At 36.7% G+C, this 16,724-nt stretch overlaps 1 protein-coding gene and 1 long non-coding RNA gene across 4 annotated transcripts in view; one reads left to right on the top strand and one right to left on the bottom strand.

The window, feature by feature from the left end:
- Window positions 1-440: 440 nt before the first annotated feature.
- LOC133651863 (uncharacterized) overlaps window positions 441-16,724 on the bottom strand; it is a 74,863-nt gene continuing 58,579 nt past the window's right edge. Inside the window, exons 2-3 of the long non-coding RNA XR_009826498.1 lie at window positions 1,106-1,175; window positions 441-993 (exon numbers count right to left, since the gene is read on the bottom strand). This is a non-coding gene — a long non-coding RNA (uncharacterized LOC133651863). The remainder of the gene's footprint in view (window positions 994-1,105; window positions 1,176-16,724) is intronic.
- cacnb1 (calcium channel, voltage-dependent, beta 1 subunit) overlaps window positions 4,159-16,724 on the top strand; it is a 99,268-nt gene continuing 86,702 nt past the window's right edge. For 2 of the 3 annotated variants that reach the window (XM_062050051.1, XM_062050054.1), the window contains exon 1: window positions 4,159-4,426. In XM_062050051.1, coding sequence (XP_061906035.1) covers window positions 4,337-4,426 — 90 coding nt within the window. In that variant the 5' untranslated portion in view covers window positions 4,159-4,336. The remainder of the gene's footprint in view (window positions 4,427-16,724) is intronic. The other variant, XM_062050053.1, reaches the window with a different exon arrangement.

Raw genomic sequence — 16,724 nt, 5'->3', positions numbered from 1 at the left:
TGAGCCAAATTTAATTCTGTCTCTGTTTAATTCTTTGCTTCTTGTCTTATTTAATAGATATCATCAGTGTTTGAACCTGACAATCCCAATCGCGATTCTTGTTCATCACGAATTTAAATCGATTCATAATTTTCAAAAATCCATTAAAAAAAAGAGAAATCATTTTTTGTATTAATTTTTTTTACAATTTTTAATTAAAAAAAAAAAAATACATTGTTGTTTTTTTCTTTCCATGTAACCAAAGAAGATTTTCTAATCTGTAACCTGTTTTAAAAAGGTTTTATTGTAATTATTATAGCAAACAATACATGCTGAGAATCGGTTTGAACTGAGAATCGATTCTGAATCGAATCGTCACCCAGGAATCGGATCAAATCGTTAATTGCCCCAAGATTCACACCCTTAATTATTCATTATAAATAATAAAAACAGTACAGTAATTTGACAATGAGATCTGAGTGTGCGCTTTTACCATCCAGTGTCTACTTTTAAATCTTTGTGCTATAAAGCGTGTAAAACATCAATGCAGTATTTGTTTTCCAATTTTGTTGTGCTTTTTGGAGGTTACGTTTGCACTTAAAACATTAACAACAAATTGATAAAATCACAAGTTGATTCAATGTTAATGAAAAAAAAAAGCCAAAAAAATTTCACCTTTTGCCACAACTTTCTGAAAAAGCTGCCGCAAATTCAGGCATTTTAGACCAAAACAATGGAGGAACTGTTTAAAGCACACAATATACAGTATGTTAAAGGGGCCACTTTATCCCTTAGTTAACTTTTAATGCAATTATTTTGAAATTATTTTGTATGGTACCTCAGCGGAAAACTGTTGCCTGCTTTTTCGTATTGCTAAATATAATAGTAAATATATAACAACAAATAACTTCTGAACTATATTTGGCCCCAGCACTCCTCCTCCTGGGGCTCCTCCATCATCCACGAGTGAAGGTGGGGTCTGCTAAGTGGGGCGTGGACCTCCTTGGCCACCAGCTGGAGAGAAAGCACATCACAGAAGAGGCTTCAAAACCGGAACTTAGCACTACTCGCCTTCAAAGTAAAAGCATGTTAAGTATGGCACTGCTGCTGTCAGTTTTCTTCCCACCTGACGGTGACACGTTATAGCTTGTGCAAGGCAACAGTGTATTCAAGGTTTTTCCCCAGGGCGCAGCAGCCTGAGAAAAACAAAGACATACGTCTGACTTCGCATATGTTTAAAGGCAAAATGACTTTCTGGATCAAATTGTCCAAGAATATATTTTAGTAATAAACATTTCTTAAAGTTGCCATGTAGTGCTGTAAAGGTGATGTTCAGCTACATGTTTTCATTAAGGAAAAAAATTTCAGCATCTGATAAATCAGTGAAAATATTGAATATGTCTATTTAATTATTAGTCATTTTTACTTAAATAAGTATTTAAAAACACATGTCATAATTACATTTTAATAGACTTAAAGTGATAAATAATATTAGGGTATTAATAGGCTTCATTGAGGCTAAATAATAAATCAAAAATAATATATTTATACCGACCAACAAAGATATTTCAAGAGTTTGATGATTATTGCTTCCAGCTATTAAAAAAGCCTGTTCAGTGGCCTTGTGGTTAGAGTGTCCGCCCTGAGACTGGTAGGTCGTGAGTTCAAACCCCGGCCGAGTCATACCAAAGACTTTAAAAATGGGGCCCATTGCCTCCCTGCTTGACACTCAGCATCAAGGGTTGGAATTCAGAGTTACATCTCCAAAATGATTCCTGAGCGCGGCCACCGCTGCTGCTCACTGCTCCCCCCACCTCCCAGGGGGGTGGAATGGGCAGAGGACAATTTCACCACACCTAGTGTGTGTGTGTGACTATCAGTGATACTTTAACTTTTAACTTTTTAAACAATATTAGATTAAACAGGTATTAATAGGCTATACTGAGGGTGAATAATCAATCTAAATAATATTTTTATACCTACCAACAAAGATGTTTCAACAATGCATTTCTTCATTTCTGAGTTTGATGATTATTGCTTCCAGCTATTAAAAAAAAAATCTGTACGGTATCTCATAAAATGTGGAAAAAGTGTCAAAATGTTGAATATTGTAAACTACTAGAAATCAGCTAACAAAAATGATGCAGGATCAATTGTAAGAATAATATTCAAATGTATTGAGATTGAGTAAAAAATGAGTACAATTAACTGTTAAAGGTTAGTACTATTAGTGGACCAGCAGCACGCACAATCATGTGTGCTTACAGACTGTATCCCTTGCAGACTGTATTGATATATAATGTAGGAACCAGAAATATTAATAACAGAAAGAAACAACCTTTTTGTGTGAATGAATGTAAATGGGGGAGGGTTTTTTTTTGGGTTGGTGCACTAATTGTAAGTGTATCTTGTGTTTTTTATGTTGATTTAATTAAAGAAAATAAATAAATAAATAAAAGTAAAAATAACGATACTGATAATAAAAAATATTATAACGATAATTTCCGATATTACATTTTAAAGCATTTATCGGCCGATAATATCGGCCTGCCGATATTATCGGCCGATAAATGCTTTAAAATGTAATATCGGAAATTATCGGTATCGTTTTTTAAATTATCTGTATCGTTATTTTTTTATTTAAAAAAAAAATTAAATCAACATTTTTGAAATGGTTTACCGTAGCTGTGTCGCAATGTTTACATGCGGCTAAAGCTTATCCTCACGCAAAAGATTCCTTCAAAAGGGATGCACAATTACATGTCCATATTCCTTGTTACACACATGCACCATGGCGGAAAATGAACAACATTTATTCCAAGTTTCATTATCACTGGAGGACTAGAGAAAAAAAATGACTAAGAATTAGGGATGTCCGATAATATCGGACTGCCGATATTATCGGCCGATAAATGCTTTAAAATGTAATATCGGAAATTATCGGTATAATTTTTTTTATTATCGGTATCGTTATTTTTATTTTTATTTTTTTAAATTTGTATTAAATCAACATAAAAAACACAAGATACACTTACAATTAGTGCACCAACCCAAAAAACCTCCCTCCCCCATTTACACTCATTAACACAAAAAGGTTGTTTCTTTCTGTTATTCATATTTCTGGTTCCTACATTATATATCAATATACACTACCGTTCAAAAGTTTGGGGTCACCCAAACAATTTTGTGGAATAGCCTTAATTTCTAAGAACAAGAATAGACTGTCGAGTTTCAGATGAAAGTTCTCTATTTCTGGCCATTTTGAGCGTTTAATTGACCCCACAAATGTGATGCTCCAGAAACTCAATCTGCTCAAAGGAAGGTCATTTTTGTAGCTTCTGTAATGAGCTAAACTGTTTTCAGATGTGTGAACATGATTGCACAAGAGTTTTCTAATCATCAATTAGCCTTCTGAGCCAATGAGCAAACACATTGTACCACAAGAACACTGGAGTGATAGTTGCGGGAAATGGGCCTCTATACACCTCTGTAGACATTGCACCAAAAACCAGACATTTGCAGCTAGAATAGTCATTTACCACATTAGCAATGCATAGAGTGTATTTCTTTAAAGGTAAGACTAGTTTAAAGTTATTTTCATTGAAAAGTACAGTGCTTTTCCTTCAAAAATAAGGACATTTCAATGTGACCCCAAACTTTTGAACAGAAGTGTATATCAATACAGTCTGCAAGGGATACAGTCCGTAAGCACACATGATTGTGCGTGCTGCTGGTCCACTAATAGTACTAACTTTTAACAGTTAATTTTACTCATTTTCATTAATTACTAGTTTCTACGTAACTGTTTTTATATTGTTTTACTTTCTTTTTTATTCAAGAAAATGTTTTAAATTTATTTATCTTATTTTATAAATTTTAAAAAAAAGGACCTTATCTTCACCATACCTGGTTGTCCAAATTAGGCCTAATAATGTGTTAATTCCACGACTGTATATATCGGTATCGGTTGATATCGGTATTGGTAATTAAGAGTTGGACGATATCGGAATATCGGATATCTGCAAAAAAAAAACATGATCGGACATCCCTAATTGAGATGCATCTATACATACTGTCTGTATTCTTCTGTCATAAATACGAATAGTTATTTCCGGCTTTTATTTTGAAGGCGCCAACCGGATGCGCGATCGTACGCTTACCAGTAGCGTCAAAAAAAAAAGCACAAAAAAAACCCGGCGCTCCAGCCTTCTTCTCAGCTCGGCAGCTGTTGCCATTCCACTTAGCAGCCCCACGGACACGACGGCGAGATGACTCCGTGGACTCCAACATAAAAAACACGCGTCCACGGCAAATACAATATATCTATATTTTTGAGAGGACCCAAAGTTCCAAATCAATGGTACAGAAAAGTAGCATGTCCAGGACGCCTTCGACCTCGACCCAGGAGATCCAAATGGACATGTTCGACCCCCATCTTCAATCACAGGTAAGGAATCTTAATAAAGATAATAAAATAATTGTTCAAAAGTATAATTGTGGAGCACTACCATGTAGATTTTAATGTTTGTCACGGAGGAGATGAACAGGTTGTTTACCGCGGAACTCGCTTCGTTTCTCTCATCATCATCACGTCGATTTTTTTTTCTAGAAAGCGGAAGTTCTTCTTTTTCTGCCCCGTTCAAACAATATTATTATTATTATTATTATTATTTGAGAAAATGGCAATTGTTTATTAGCAGGGTTTGTGTACACGCACACATGCTGCCCAGTGGGTATATACGCTGGAAAGCCACGCCTTTGTTGAACTACACAGAAACATCAGGCGAATTATTATGAATATTACAGCCAACACTAGAAACTCATAATTAGACAGGAGCAGCCATGCCCACTTATTAGGTACACCTGCACAATATAATGAGCTCTAATGCAAGAGATTGTGTATTAAATATAATATATATAAATTGGCATTCTACTTTTATCATTATGTTTTTGAAGCTACACTACACAATCAATCAATCAATCAACCAAAGTTTATTTATATAGCCCTAAATCACGAGTGTCTCAAAGGGCTGCACAAGCCACAATGACATCCTCTCCTCAAATCCCACATCAGGGCAAGGAAAAACTCAACCCAATGGGATACAATGAGAAACCTTGGAGGGGACCGCAGATGTTATGGGTCTACTGAAAATGTGACCAAATCGGCTGGGTCAAAAGTATACATACAGCAGGGGTGTCCAAACTTTTTCCACTGAGGGCCGCACACTGAAAAATCAAAGCAAGCGGGGGCCATTTTGATATGTTTTATTTTAAAAACCAATACAATATATATATATAAAAAATACACATTTAGGCCTCCACTCAGGCCTGATACCGGGGACTCCAAAGGGTTTAGGTTAAAAAAAATTAAAAACATTTCATTATTTAGTATTATTATTATTATTATTATTATTATTTAAAGTTTAAATATCTAGATCAACATTAGGTATATCTGTCAATATAAGATTTTTTTATTTTTTATTTAAGTTGTATGCCGTTTTTGTCAAAGAAAACCCAGTTTTTTATGGAAAAAACACAAAATATGAAATATTTTCCCCCCAAATTTTTTTAAAGTGGAACATTTCAGATTATATAATAATTGGAGCTCATAACATAACTCATAACAACATTTATTTTAATTGATTATTATTTTTTGAGCAATGACACTTAAAAAAAAAAAAAAAAGTCCCACTAAAATTATTGGGGATCCAAAAGGCTCCTGCTCAGTAAAGTGTTAAAAAATAAATCGTAATTTTTAAAAAAACTGTTAACACAATAGTCTCGAGATCAACTTCAGATCTATCCGTCAATTCTAACTTGTATTGTTGTTTATTATGTTCCTTGTTTGTTTATTTTAGGCCCTTCTTTAAAAAAAAACAAAAAACATAGTTTTTTAAATGGTAAACACAAAATATGCAACATTTTCCCCAAAAAATATCTCAAAGTGGTATATTTAATGTGACCTATATGGAGCCTTGAATAGGTCAATAATTCATAATAACATTGTTTTTGATTCATTATTATGTTTTAAAGAAAGAAACAGCCTGCATGACAGCTTAGTGTTATTAGAAATGGTCCCCGGGCCGCACTTTGGACATCCCTGACATACAGCAATGTTAATATTTGCTTACATGTCCCTTGGCAAGTTTCACTGCATTAAGGCGCTTGTGGTAGCCATCCACAAGCTTCTGGTTGAATTTTTGTTGAATTTTCTGACCACAGAACTTTCCTCCAGAAGGTCTTATCTTTGTCCACGTGATGTCAGATGAAACAAAAATTGAGCTTTTTGGCCACAATACCCAGCAATATGTTTGGAGGAGAAAACGTGAGGCCTTTAATCACAGGAACACCATTCCTACCGTCAAGCATGGCGGTGGTAGTATTCTGCTCTGGGCCTGTTTTGCTGCCAATGGAACTGGTGCTTTACAGAGAGTAAATGGGACAATGAAAAAGGAAGATTACCTCCAATTTCTTCAGGACAACCTAAAATCATCAGCCCGCAGGTTGGGTCTTCCAACAGGACAGTGACCCCAAACACACGTCAAAAGTGGTAAAGGAAGGGCGAACTCAGGCTAGAATTAAGGTTTTAGAATGGCCTTCCCAAAGTCCTGACTTAAAATGCGTGGACAATGCTGAAGAAAAAAGTCCATGTCCGAAAACCAACAAATTTAGCTAAATTGCACCAATTTTGTCAAGAGGAGTGGTCAAAAATTCAACCAGAAGCTTGTGGATGGCTACCAAAAGCGCCTTATTGCAGTGAAACTTGCCAAGGGTTTTATAAAAGAAAATCGATAAGAATGTCGACTATTGGAGTAAAAATCAGAATAAAATTATCTAATAAAAACAATATACTGTAATTTTTTTATGATTATTATGAGTATATTTTTATTGAAATTATTTTAATAAAAAAGAATATGTTGATTTAGCTACTGAGAGGGTCAACATGAATTTTAAGTAATAATACAAATTGCAATGCGGTAGAAAATGGATGGAGAGAATACAAATTGCAGTGAATAAATCAAAGTTTAATTGATTCATATATTTTCTATGCATCCATTTGTCGTTAATATTTTTATTATGCTGCTGGTTAGCGCCTTGCATGGCAGCTCCCGCCATCAGTGTGTGAATGTGTGTGTGAATGGGTGAATGTGGAAATACTGTCAAAGCGCTTTGAGTACCTTGAAGGTAGAAAAGCGCTATACAAGTATAACCCATTTATCATTATTTATTTATATTATTAAAAAATCACAATAATTGGAACAATAAATTATTTATAACATGAAACATAGCTGAATATGAGGGTAAATGTGAGTGATAATTCTAATTAGAACGATTAAATATGTTATTTTTCCTCTATTTAAAAAATAGTTATCCTATTTTAGTATTACGTAATATGAAACACAATATTTGATATTGTATTTATCATATTTTTAGTAATATTTTAAGATGAATTAGAAAAGGAAATAGAGTGTAATAGCTACTGAAGGGAGTCTAGTTGAGTAAGGACTCTAATAAAAACATCTCATTTAAACAATATAAATATACTGTATCATATCTGTTATAATTATGAGTACATTTTTATTACATTTTAATACAATATCTATATTAATCTACTGAGAGGGTCAACTTGAATTTTGAATCAAAATAAAAAATGCAATTTAAAAAAGCTTAATTAATATGCAGTATTTTTACTGCATCCATTTTGATTACCGCTTTTCCCTAATAATTTATTATTAAAAAAAATCTAAATGAATAGAACAATATACAGTAGTAATAAAACAATATTTAATCTCATATATTTTATGATGATGATTTATAAAAGAAAATAAAGAGGAATAGCTACTGGAGAGGGTCTATTTGAATATGAATTATAATAAAAATACTTCATAAAAACAATATAATGTATAATATTTAGTAATGATATTATTATGATTATGTTGTAATTAAATTATTTTAATAAAAGACATTAGTATTTGGACAATGAGATGGTCAGCTTGAATTTGGAAAAAATTACAATTAATAATAAAAAAAAGAAAATAAAAAGCTTTTTAAATTAATTTTCCATGCCTTTGTTTTTATTACTGCTTGGCCCTAATATTTGCTAAATATTTGCTAATAAAAAATCACAATATTTGGAACAATATACCCTAATAATAAAACAATATTTAATCCCAAATCAGATCTACAGTAATTAAAAGCAGCATTATGTTATTGGACTCATGAGATTGTGTAGGTGTAGCTTACGATGTGGCCAGTGGGTGTATTTTAGAGGCTCTAAATGAGTTCTTCCGTCAATGACACGAGTGATGCTCTTCACCTGTCGACGGTGTCACTCCTCGCGACAGCCACAAATAGGCTGTGGCTTTTTTGGGAGCGGAGCGGGCAACACACAACGCTGAGATTTGGTTGGGAAAAAAAACAACAAAAAAAGTGTAACAAACACACCCACGCTGAGCACGTTGGTCGTTGCTCCACAGAAAGAGAGGAGAAACACAACGCTGACCAAACATGCCAAAACCTGCTTTCTCTCTCCTCTTCACTCCCACTTGTACCGGCCCCCACATCCTCTCTGCCCTCTCAAAGTTCTCCATGTTCTCCATCATCCTCCTCCTCTCCTGCTAGTAGCTTGTACAACACCACAGCAGTGGTGTCCAAAGTCTGACCAGGTGAGGCCATTTTCCGCTAGAGAATACATAACTTACTAAATACAGCGACAAAAGTCACTAAGTTGGCAACACGTATCCTTCTTGCTATGTCTTCTTATTCTCTGGCAGAGCAGGCGGAAAGTTACGTTGCCATCTAGTGCATGGAGTTGTAACGACAGAGCTACATTCACAGACAGTCCAATTCAAATGTGTTTGTGAGTGAGGGAAAACGGTTAGCATCAAAGGCCTACTGAAAGCCACTACTACCGACCACGCAGTCTGATAGTTTATATATCAATGATGAAATCTTAACATTGCAACGCATGCCAATACGGCCGGGTTAACTTATAAAGTGCAATTTTAAATTTCCCGCTAAACTTCCGGTTGAAAACGTCTATGTATGATGACGTATGCGCGTGAGGTCAATGGTTGATACGGAAGTATTCGGACACATTGAATCCAATACAAAACGCTCTGTTTTCATCCCAAAATTCCACTGTATTCTTGCCATCTGTGTTGGTGAATCTTTTGCAATTTGTTTAATGAACAATGGAGACTGCAAAGAAGAAAGCTGTAGGTGCGATCGGTGTATTAGCGGCGGACTACAGCAACACAACCAGGATGACTTTGAGATGGATAGTAGACGCGCTACCGTGAGTACAGCTTTGGCTTACAAACATTTGATTGCTTGCCCGTACGTGCGTGTTCCTATGTGCATGTCACGTACGTAACTTTGGGGAAATATATGTTTCTTGCCGACTCTGATGGCGGCCGTGGTGTCGTCAAAAGCTACAACGCCCGCAGCCGCCGCCGTCCCATAGCTAAGTTAGCTTCAATGGCGTCGTTAGCAACAGCATTGTTAAGCTTCGCCAAGCTGGAAATTATTAACCGTGTATTTACATGTCCATGGTTTAATAGTATTGTTGATCTTCTGTCTATCCTTCCAGTCAGGGGTTTATTTATTTTGTTTCTATCTGCATTTGAGCCCGATGCTATCACGTTAGCTCAGTAGCTAAAGAGCTTCGCTGATGTATTGTCGTAGAGATAAAAGTCACTGTGAATGTCAATTTCGCGTTCTCGACTCTCATTTTCAAGAGGATATAGTATCCGAGGTGGTTTAAAATACAAATCCGTGATCCACAATAGAAAAAGGAGAAATGTGGAATCCAATGAACCCTTGTACCTAAGTTACGGTCAGAGCGAAAAAAGATACGTCCTGCACTGCACTGTAGTCCTTCACTCTCACTTTCCTCATCCACGAATCTTTCATCCTCGCTCAAATTAATGGGGTAATCGTCGCTTTCTCGGTCCGAATCTCTCTCTCGCTGCATTGTAAACAATGGGAAAATGTGAGGAGTCCTTCCTCCTGTGACTTCACGCTACTTCCGGTATAGGCAAGGCTTTTTTTTATCAGCGACCAAAAGTTGCGAACTTTATCGTCGTTGTTCTCTACTAAATCCTTTCAGCAAAAATATGGCAATGTCGCGAAATGATCAAGTATGACACATAGAATGGATCTGCTATCCCCGTTCAAATAAAAACATTTCATTTCAGTAGGCCTTTAAATGTATTTGTGGCGGGCCGCCTACCAAATCTCGGTACCTAGGAGTCGATACTGGTACTCAAGGGTACCAATTTTCGATGCTATTGTGTCTGTGTTGAGTTTTCTTATTACATTTCTGAGTCTCATTTGCAAGTATTATATAGTATATTTTGCATTGAGTTCTAATTGCAAGACATTAGATGGCAGTAGTGTGTTGCCGTAGTCAGAAATTAGTATTTGATTGTTCCTAGTCTTTTCTTTTGTTGAACCCCACAAAGTGTTTATACTGCAAGTATTGTAGTTATAATCACACACCAGCTGTTTGATTGAAACGTGCTTAGATGTATCCAAATGCGGAGGCGTTGAAATCGCCATGCAAAATCATTAATGCTGCTCTGTAGCATGTGTATGGCAAATCCAGTGTGAATATAGCATAGAGGTATCAAATTTTGAAAAGTGGAGCCTTACTTTACTTTTTAGCGCATTCTTCTTGCCTTGTTGGCATAGAAAACTGTAACGTTACCTCGAGGAACTCCGGCAGAGTCTTGTTTACCCTTCATTGCTTGAGCCAGTCCCGAGTCTGCAACCGGACGTGACGTCATGTGCAAGAAAGGCGTCGAAATATGCACCGTTTGATTTGACAAGAGTCAGTGCACGGTAGTCCCGACGAAATTTGGTCCGCGCCTATCAAAGTACTGAATTTGGCACCGCCACAATGTAGCATGTCGTTACAACTTTGTACAATAGGTGGCAGTAGGGTTGTCCGTTACCAATGTTTTGGTACCGGTACCAAAATGTATTTAGATTATTTTTGATACTTTTCGGTACTTTTCTAAATGAAGGGGACCACAACATTTTTTATTATTGGCTTTATTTTAACAATAAATCTTAGGGTACATTAAACATATGTTTCTTATTGCAAGTTTGTCCTTAAATAAAATAGTGAACATACGAGACAACTTTTCTTTTATTAGTAAGTAAACAAACAAAGTCTGCTGCCATATGCAGTAACATATTGTGTCATTTTCCATTCTGTTCTATTTTGTCAAAATTATGAGGGACAAATGAAAAAGTGGATTATTAATCTACTTGTTCATTTACTGTTAATATCTGCTTACTTTCTCTTTTAACATGTTCTATCTACACTTCTGTTAAAATGTAATAATCACTTGTTCTTCTGTTGTTTGGATGATACCACAAATTTAGGTATGAATCCGATACCAAGTTGTTACAGGATTATACATTGGTCATATTCAAAGTCCTCATCTGTGTTGGACGTATTTCCTGAGTTTATAAACATAATATGTATTTTAAAAAGGAAAAAATATTTTGTGACGATAAAAAATATTGATGTAATTATAGTAGTATCAACTAGATACGCTCCTCTACTTGGTATCATTACAGTGGATGTCAGGTGTAGATCCACCAATGGCGTTTGTTTACATTGTGATGCCGGTGAGCTACGGTGTGTAGTGAAGCATGTTTAGCTATTCCTCGTCCTGCAGGGATGATACTTGTAAGAAACTTACTTTATTTGTCGCCATGGAGACGAGGATTAGTGATTTAGAAGTAGCTAAAACACTGCCGACCGTGCATGGACTTTAGCCGCTAGCTAGCTAGCCATGTCTTAAAGCACCTCTTCCTGAGGGCGTTTCAGTGTTATAACTTCACCTTTATCGTTAGTTTTTAAGTCAAAATGCGTCCGTTCTCCCTTTTCTGTCTACACACTGTGTCTGCGTGTAAGTACTCTGTGATTGTGCGCTGCTGAACATGCTCCTCTGCTTCTAAAACCAGCAATGTCTTGACATGACGACGCGCCGTCATGCCCGTAAAAAAAGGTACTTTTTAGAGGCGGTATAGTACCAAATATGATTCTTTAGTATCACGGTACTATACTTGTACCGGTATACCGTACAACCCTAGGTGGCAGTACAATATGCATCTTAACTCCAGTTTTTAACTCCGCTCATATGCATCTGGTTTGCCAGGCAATAAGAAGACTTAGCAGGAAGGATCAGTGTGCAGACTTGATAGCGCACGCAGAGCTGATCTACTAAGCTAATGCAAACAAAGCTTGTTTCTCCTGTGAGAAAGGAGGCAATTTAGAGAGAGAATATTCCGTCTGTTTGGGTGTCGACATATTTGGACCGTGAAAGATTAAAACCAATTCAATTAAATAATTTTGGTGTTGGTTGGTGTTTGTTTTTTCATATAGCAAATATATTTCTATAATATATATCCTATATCAGAAAAAGTTTTGCAATATGCGTTTCCTTGCGCCATCACAACATCGCAGCGGCTTACCAATTCCACTTTCAGCGTGTTGAAAATGGGTTCTGTTTACTCGACCGCACCTTAAAAAATTGATACATATTATACTTGTGTGATGCATGTCAGCAACATGACAAAACGCCGCAGGTTGGACCATGAGATGCCATAAATGTGGAGGTAAATGAGCAGGGTTTCCCGCAGCGCTTTGTTTTTAAGGCGGCCGCCTTAACAACAAAGAGCCACCGCCTAAAGTAAAGTCTTATGTAAAGTCTTTACATAATAAAAATCAACTACAGGCTTTCCAAATGCTGTAATAAATTAAGCATGATGAGTTAAACATATGTCAGCCTATGGCCCCACTTTTAACAATTTTTTTCAAACGCATATTGCAAACGCTTACTTACAAAGTCAAATTAATGACTTACTGTAAGTCATTATTTTGACTTAGTAAGCCATTATTTTGACTTAGTAAATTACTAAGTTATAATAATGACGTACTTAGTATCTCAGGTAACTAGGACTGTTTTGTATTTACTTTACAGAAAAAATATCGAGATATATATCGTATATCGCCATTCAGCAAATGGAGCGGAAAACACAACCAAAAGTTGTAGGCTTCTTCATGCGACGAAGCCGGCCTACTTCACCGCAGTCTGTAGTCTATTGCCCCCCCAGGCTGTGGTGGCAGCGACGAGGTGGAGACGTGATGGCGACAAGCCGAGTTACACTGATCCTTACACCCACCCATCCACCCCCTTCTCCGGTCCCCTCCCCCTGGAGAGTCACCAAACAAATTTTCTGGGGGAAACACTGATGAGCGTCTCCATGATGACACTTGGCATACACTAGTAATAATGATAACCGTGTCCTAACTTGAGTGTTAGTATTACTGAATTAAAATAAAATAATCATAAACTGCACTTTGATATACTCACAAACTAACTGGCGCCAGCTTGGTAGTTTAAATGCTGACATGAAAACAAGAGACATTAACGTCTTTGAAACAACATACCCCAGTCTAAACTTATATAAACACATTGCTGTCTGAGTAACTAAAAATATTCATTTATGCACATTGAACATACAAGCTGTGCTCTTTTAGAACAAAGCGTTGTTCGTAAGCACATGCCTAAAATCATTTAAGCTGTTACTCGAATTGAGACTGAGAAATATTATAATAAAACAACATACAACAACTGGACAGCAGTTATCATAATCAGCTCATTAAATGCTCCCGCATCGTTCATATGCTTTTCTACACTAAAATTAATCTATTTATTAAACTTGTTGAACTTCTTTTTCTCCAGATTTTGGCGCGTTCTACCTTCCACGTTTTTCACCCGATTCAAACCGTTCCAACTTCATACTGTTCATCCTATTCAGGAATCGGTGGCTTTCCCTTGACAAATTCCAAAAATTCCCAGATTTCCCAGATTTCCAGGTTTTCCGGGACATATTTTCCATTCAAAATGAATTGACCATTTTTCAAACTTCCACCATTTCCACATTTTTCAACTGATTAAAACCATTCCACCTTCAACATATTCCACTCATCCTGGACATATCATTTTTTCAAGTTCAAAAAAATTCCAGGAATTCACAGAATTCCTGTTTTTAAAAAACCCTTTTTTGACCATTTTTTCTGGTGACTACTCCTTCCACATTTTTCAACCCACTTCAACCGTTCCACAGTCCGAACATTCCTCTTAATCAGGACAAAAAATGAAGTTGTTTTTCGAACTGGAAACATTCCCGGTTTTCCTGAAATTCCAGGAATTCTGTAATACCATTTCTCAATTCAACATGTAACTACTTCAACATTTCTCGACCGACTTGAAAAATTTAGAACATTCAAGTTTTTTTTTTACCATTTTCAAAAAAATTCCCGCTTTTCCCCAGATTCCCAAATTATTGGGAAATTCTCATTGAAATCAATGGGACATTCTTCAAAGTTCCACAACTCCCACATTTTTCATCTGATTCAAACGGTTCCAACTTCAAAATATTCAGCCTGTTTGGGAATTGTGTGCTCTACTTCAACAATTCTAAAAAAAATTCCAGGATTTCAGTTCAACGTCAGCATCGGAGCATTCACATGCAGTTCCTTCAGGAATTGCCTCATCTAGTTTTTTTTAATGAGATTTTATTATCAAAAACAATATTTATCAACACACACTTAAGTATCGAATATTGGTACTGTTGAGTACTGGTATTGATTACCAGGTACTGAGAATTGGTACCGTATCATTCCAAATGTGAACGATAACTATTTGTACACATAATTAGGAACATTGATTGATTGATTGATTGAAACTTGTATTAGTAGATTGCACAGTACAGTACATATTCCGTACAATTGACCACTAAATGGTAACACCCGAATAAGTTTTTCAACTTGTTTCAGTCGGGATCCACGTTAATCAATTCATGGTAAATGAATTGATTAACAACTGACAGGACATATAGTAGTGAAATAGGATGCCTACTGATGCAACTTCAATACGTCCTGTCCTTGTGTGACTGCCGTCAGCCATCTTGAGTAGCTAAAAAAACATGTTGTTGTCTTGACATAGAGAAAAACAATCTGTAAACATGTACAGTATGTACACCGGCCATCTTGTACCAGATATTCCAAAAACAACAGGAGTTACTCCTCAGAGTTTAAAAGTGATCCCGTTTCATTTGGAGCTGCTACCTGGGGGCCATGTCCCCTGCCTCCCACCATGCATCCGCTTGAATTAACACATCCTCTTGAATTATAGAACACATTTGAATCTGTCAGGACATCGATTACCACCCCTCTCCTATGTCTGGCATTTCCCCGCCCTTCCTTCCAGGAAGTCGCCACATCGCCATTCACATGGTGGACACACCCTCCCTGTGTGCGTCTCATCTTCAATCATCCGTTTAACCAGCAGCAACGTGTACATAAACATGTCGCAGAGGTGCCACAGAAGTGTATTGGAAGTGACATTTCACACACGCACGCACACACGCATTAAACCCGCCATCACAAACAAACTGCAGTCCTATGGGGAAAAACTGAATTTGGTGTAAAAGATAAGAAAGAGATCACAACTGACAGGCTTCGCTACACGTGTTAAAATACAGCCTGGACCTCTGCCAAGTATCGTGGTAGCTGTAAGTTTGATCACTTTGTTTTTCTTCAGCAAACAGGCTAACCCAGCAAATGAGAGTGGAATGTTAGCACATCGATCCTTGTTACCTTTTTATAAACACGAGCAATGTCCCCATCAACATTTTTGGCCTCTGATCCTGTTTCGACTTTTTGGCTTCGGATTAGAGATGTCCGAAAATGGCTTTTTTGCCGATATTCCGATATTGTCCAACTCTTAATTACCGATTCCGATATCAACCGATACCGATATATACAGTCGTGGAATGAACACATTATTATGCCTAATTTTGTTGTGATGCCCCGCTGGATGCATTAAACAACGTAACAAGGTTTTCCAAAATAAATCAACTCAAGTTATGGAAAAAAATGCCAACATGGCACTGCCATATTTATTATTGAAGTCACAAAGTGCTTTTTTTTTTTAACATGCCTGAAAACAGCAGCTTGGAATTTGGGACATGCTCTCCCTGAGAGAGCACGAGGAGGTTGAGGTGGGTGGGGTTGTATATTGTAGCGTCCCGGAAGAGTTAGTGCTGCAAGGGGTTCTGGGTATTTGTACTGTTGTGTTTATGTTGTGTTACGGTGCGGACGTTCTCCCGAAATGTGTTTGTCATTCTTGTTTGGTGTGGATTCACAGTGTGGCACATATTTGTAACAGTGTTAAAGTTGTTTATACGGCCACCCTCAGTGTGACCTGTATGGCTGTTGACCAAGTATGCCTTGCATTCACTTGTGTGTGTGAAAAGCCGTAGATATTATGTGACTGGGCCGGCACGCAAAGACAGTGCCTTTAAGGTTTATTGGCGCTCTGTACTTCTCCCTACGTCCGTGTACACAGTGGCGTTTTAAAAAGTCATAAATGTTACTTTTTGAAACAGATACCGATCATTTTGAAACCGATACCGATCATTTCCGATATTACATTTTAAAGCATTTATCAGCCGATAATATCGGCAGTCCGATATTATCGGACATCCCTAATTCTTAGCCATTTTTTTTTTCTCTAGTCCTCCAGTGATAATGATACTTGGAATAAATGTTGTTCATTTTCCGCCATGGTGCATGTGTGTAACAAGGAATATGAACATGTAATTGTGCATCCCTTTTGAAGGAATCTTTTACGTGAAGATAAGCTTTAGCCGCATGT

This window comes from Entelurus aequoreus, linkage group LG06, assembly GCF_033978785.1.
Source record: "Entelurus aequoreus isolate RoL-2023_Sb linkage group LG06, RoL_Eaeq_v1.1, whole genome shotgun sequence".
In the NCBI taxonomy this organism is placed as follows: domain Eukaryota; kingdom Metazoa; phylum Chordata; class Actinopteri; order Syngnathiformes; family Syngnathidae; genus Entelurus; species Entelurus aequoreus.
Note: the sequence above shows the minus strand (reverse complement) of the source record. Positions and strands in the feature narration are given on the sequence as shown.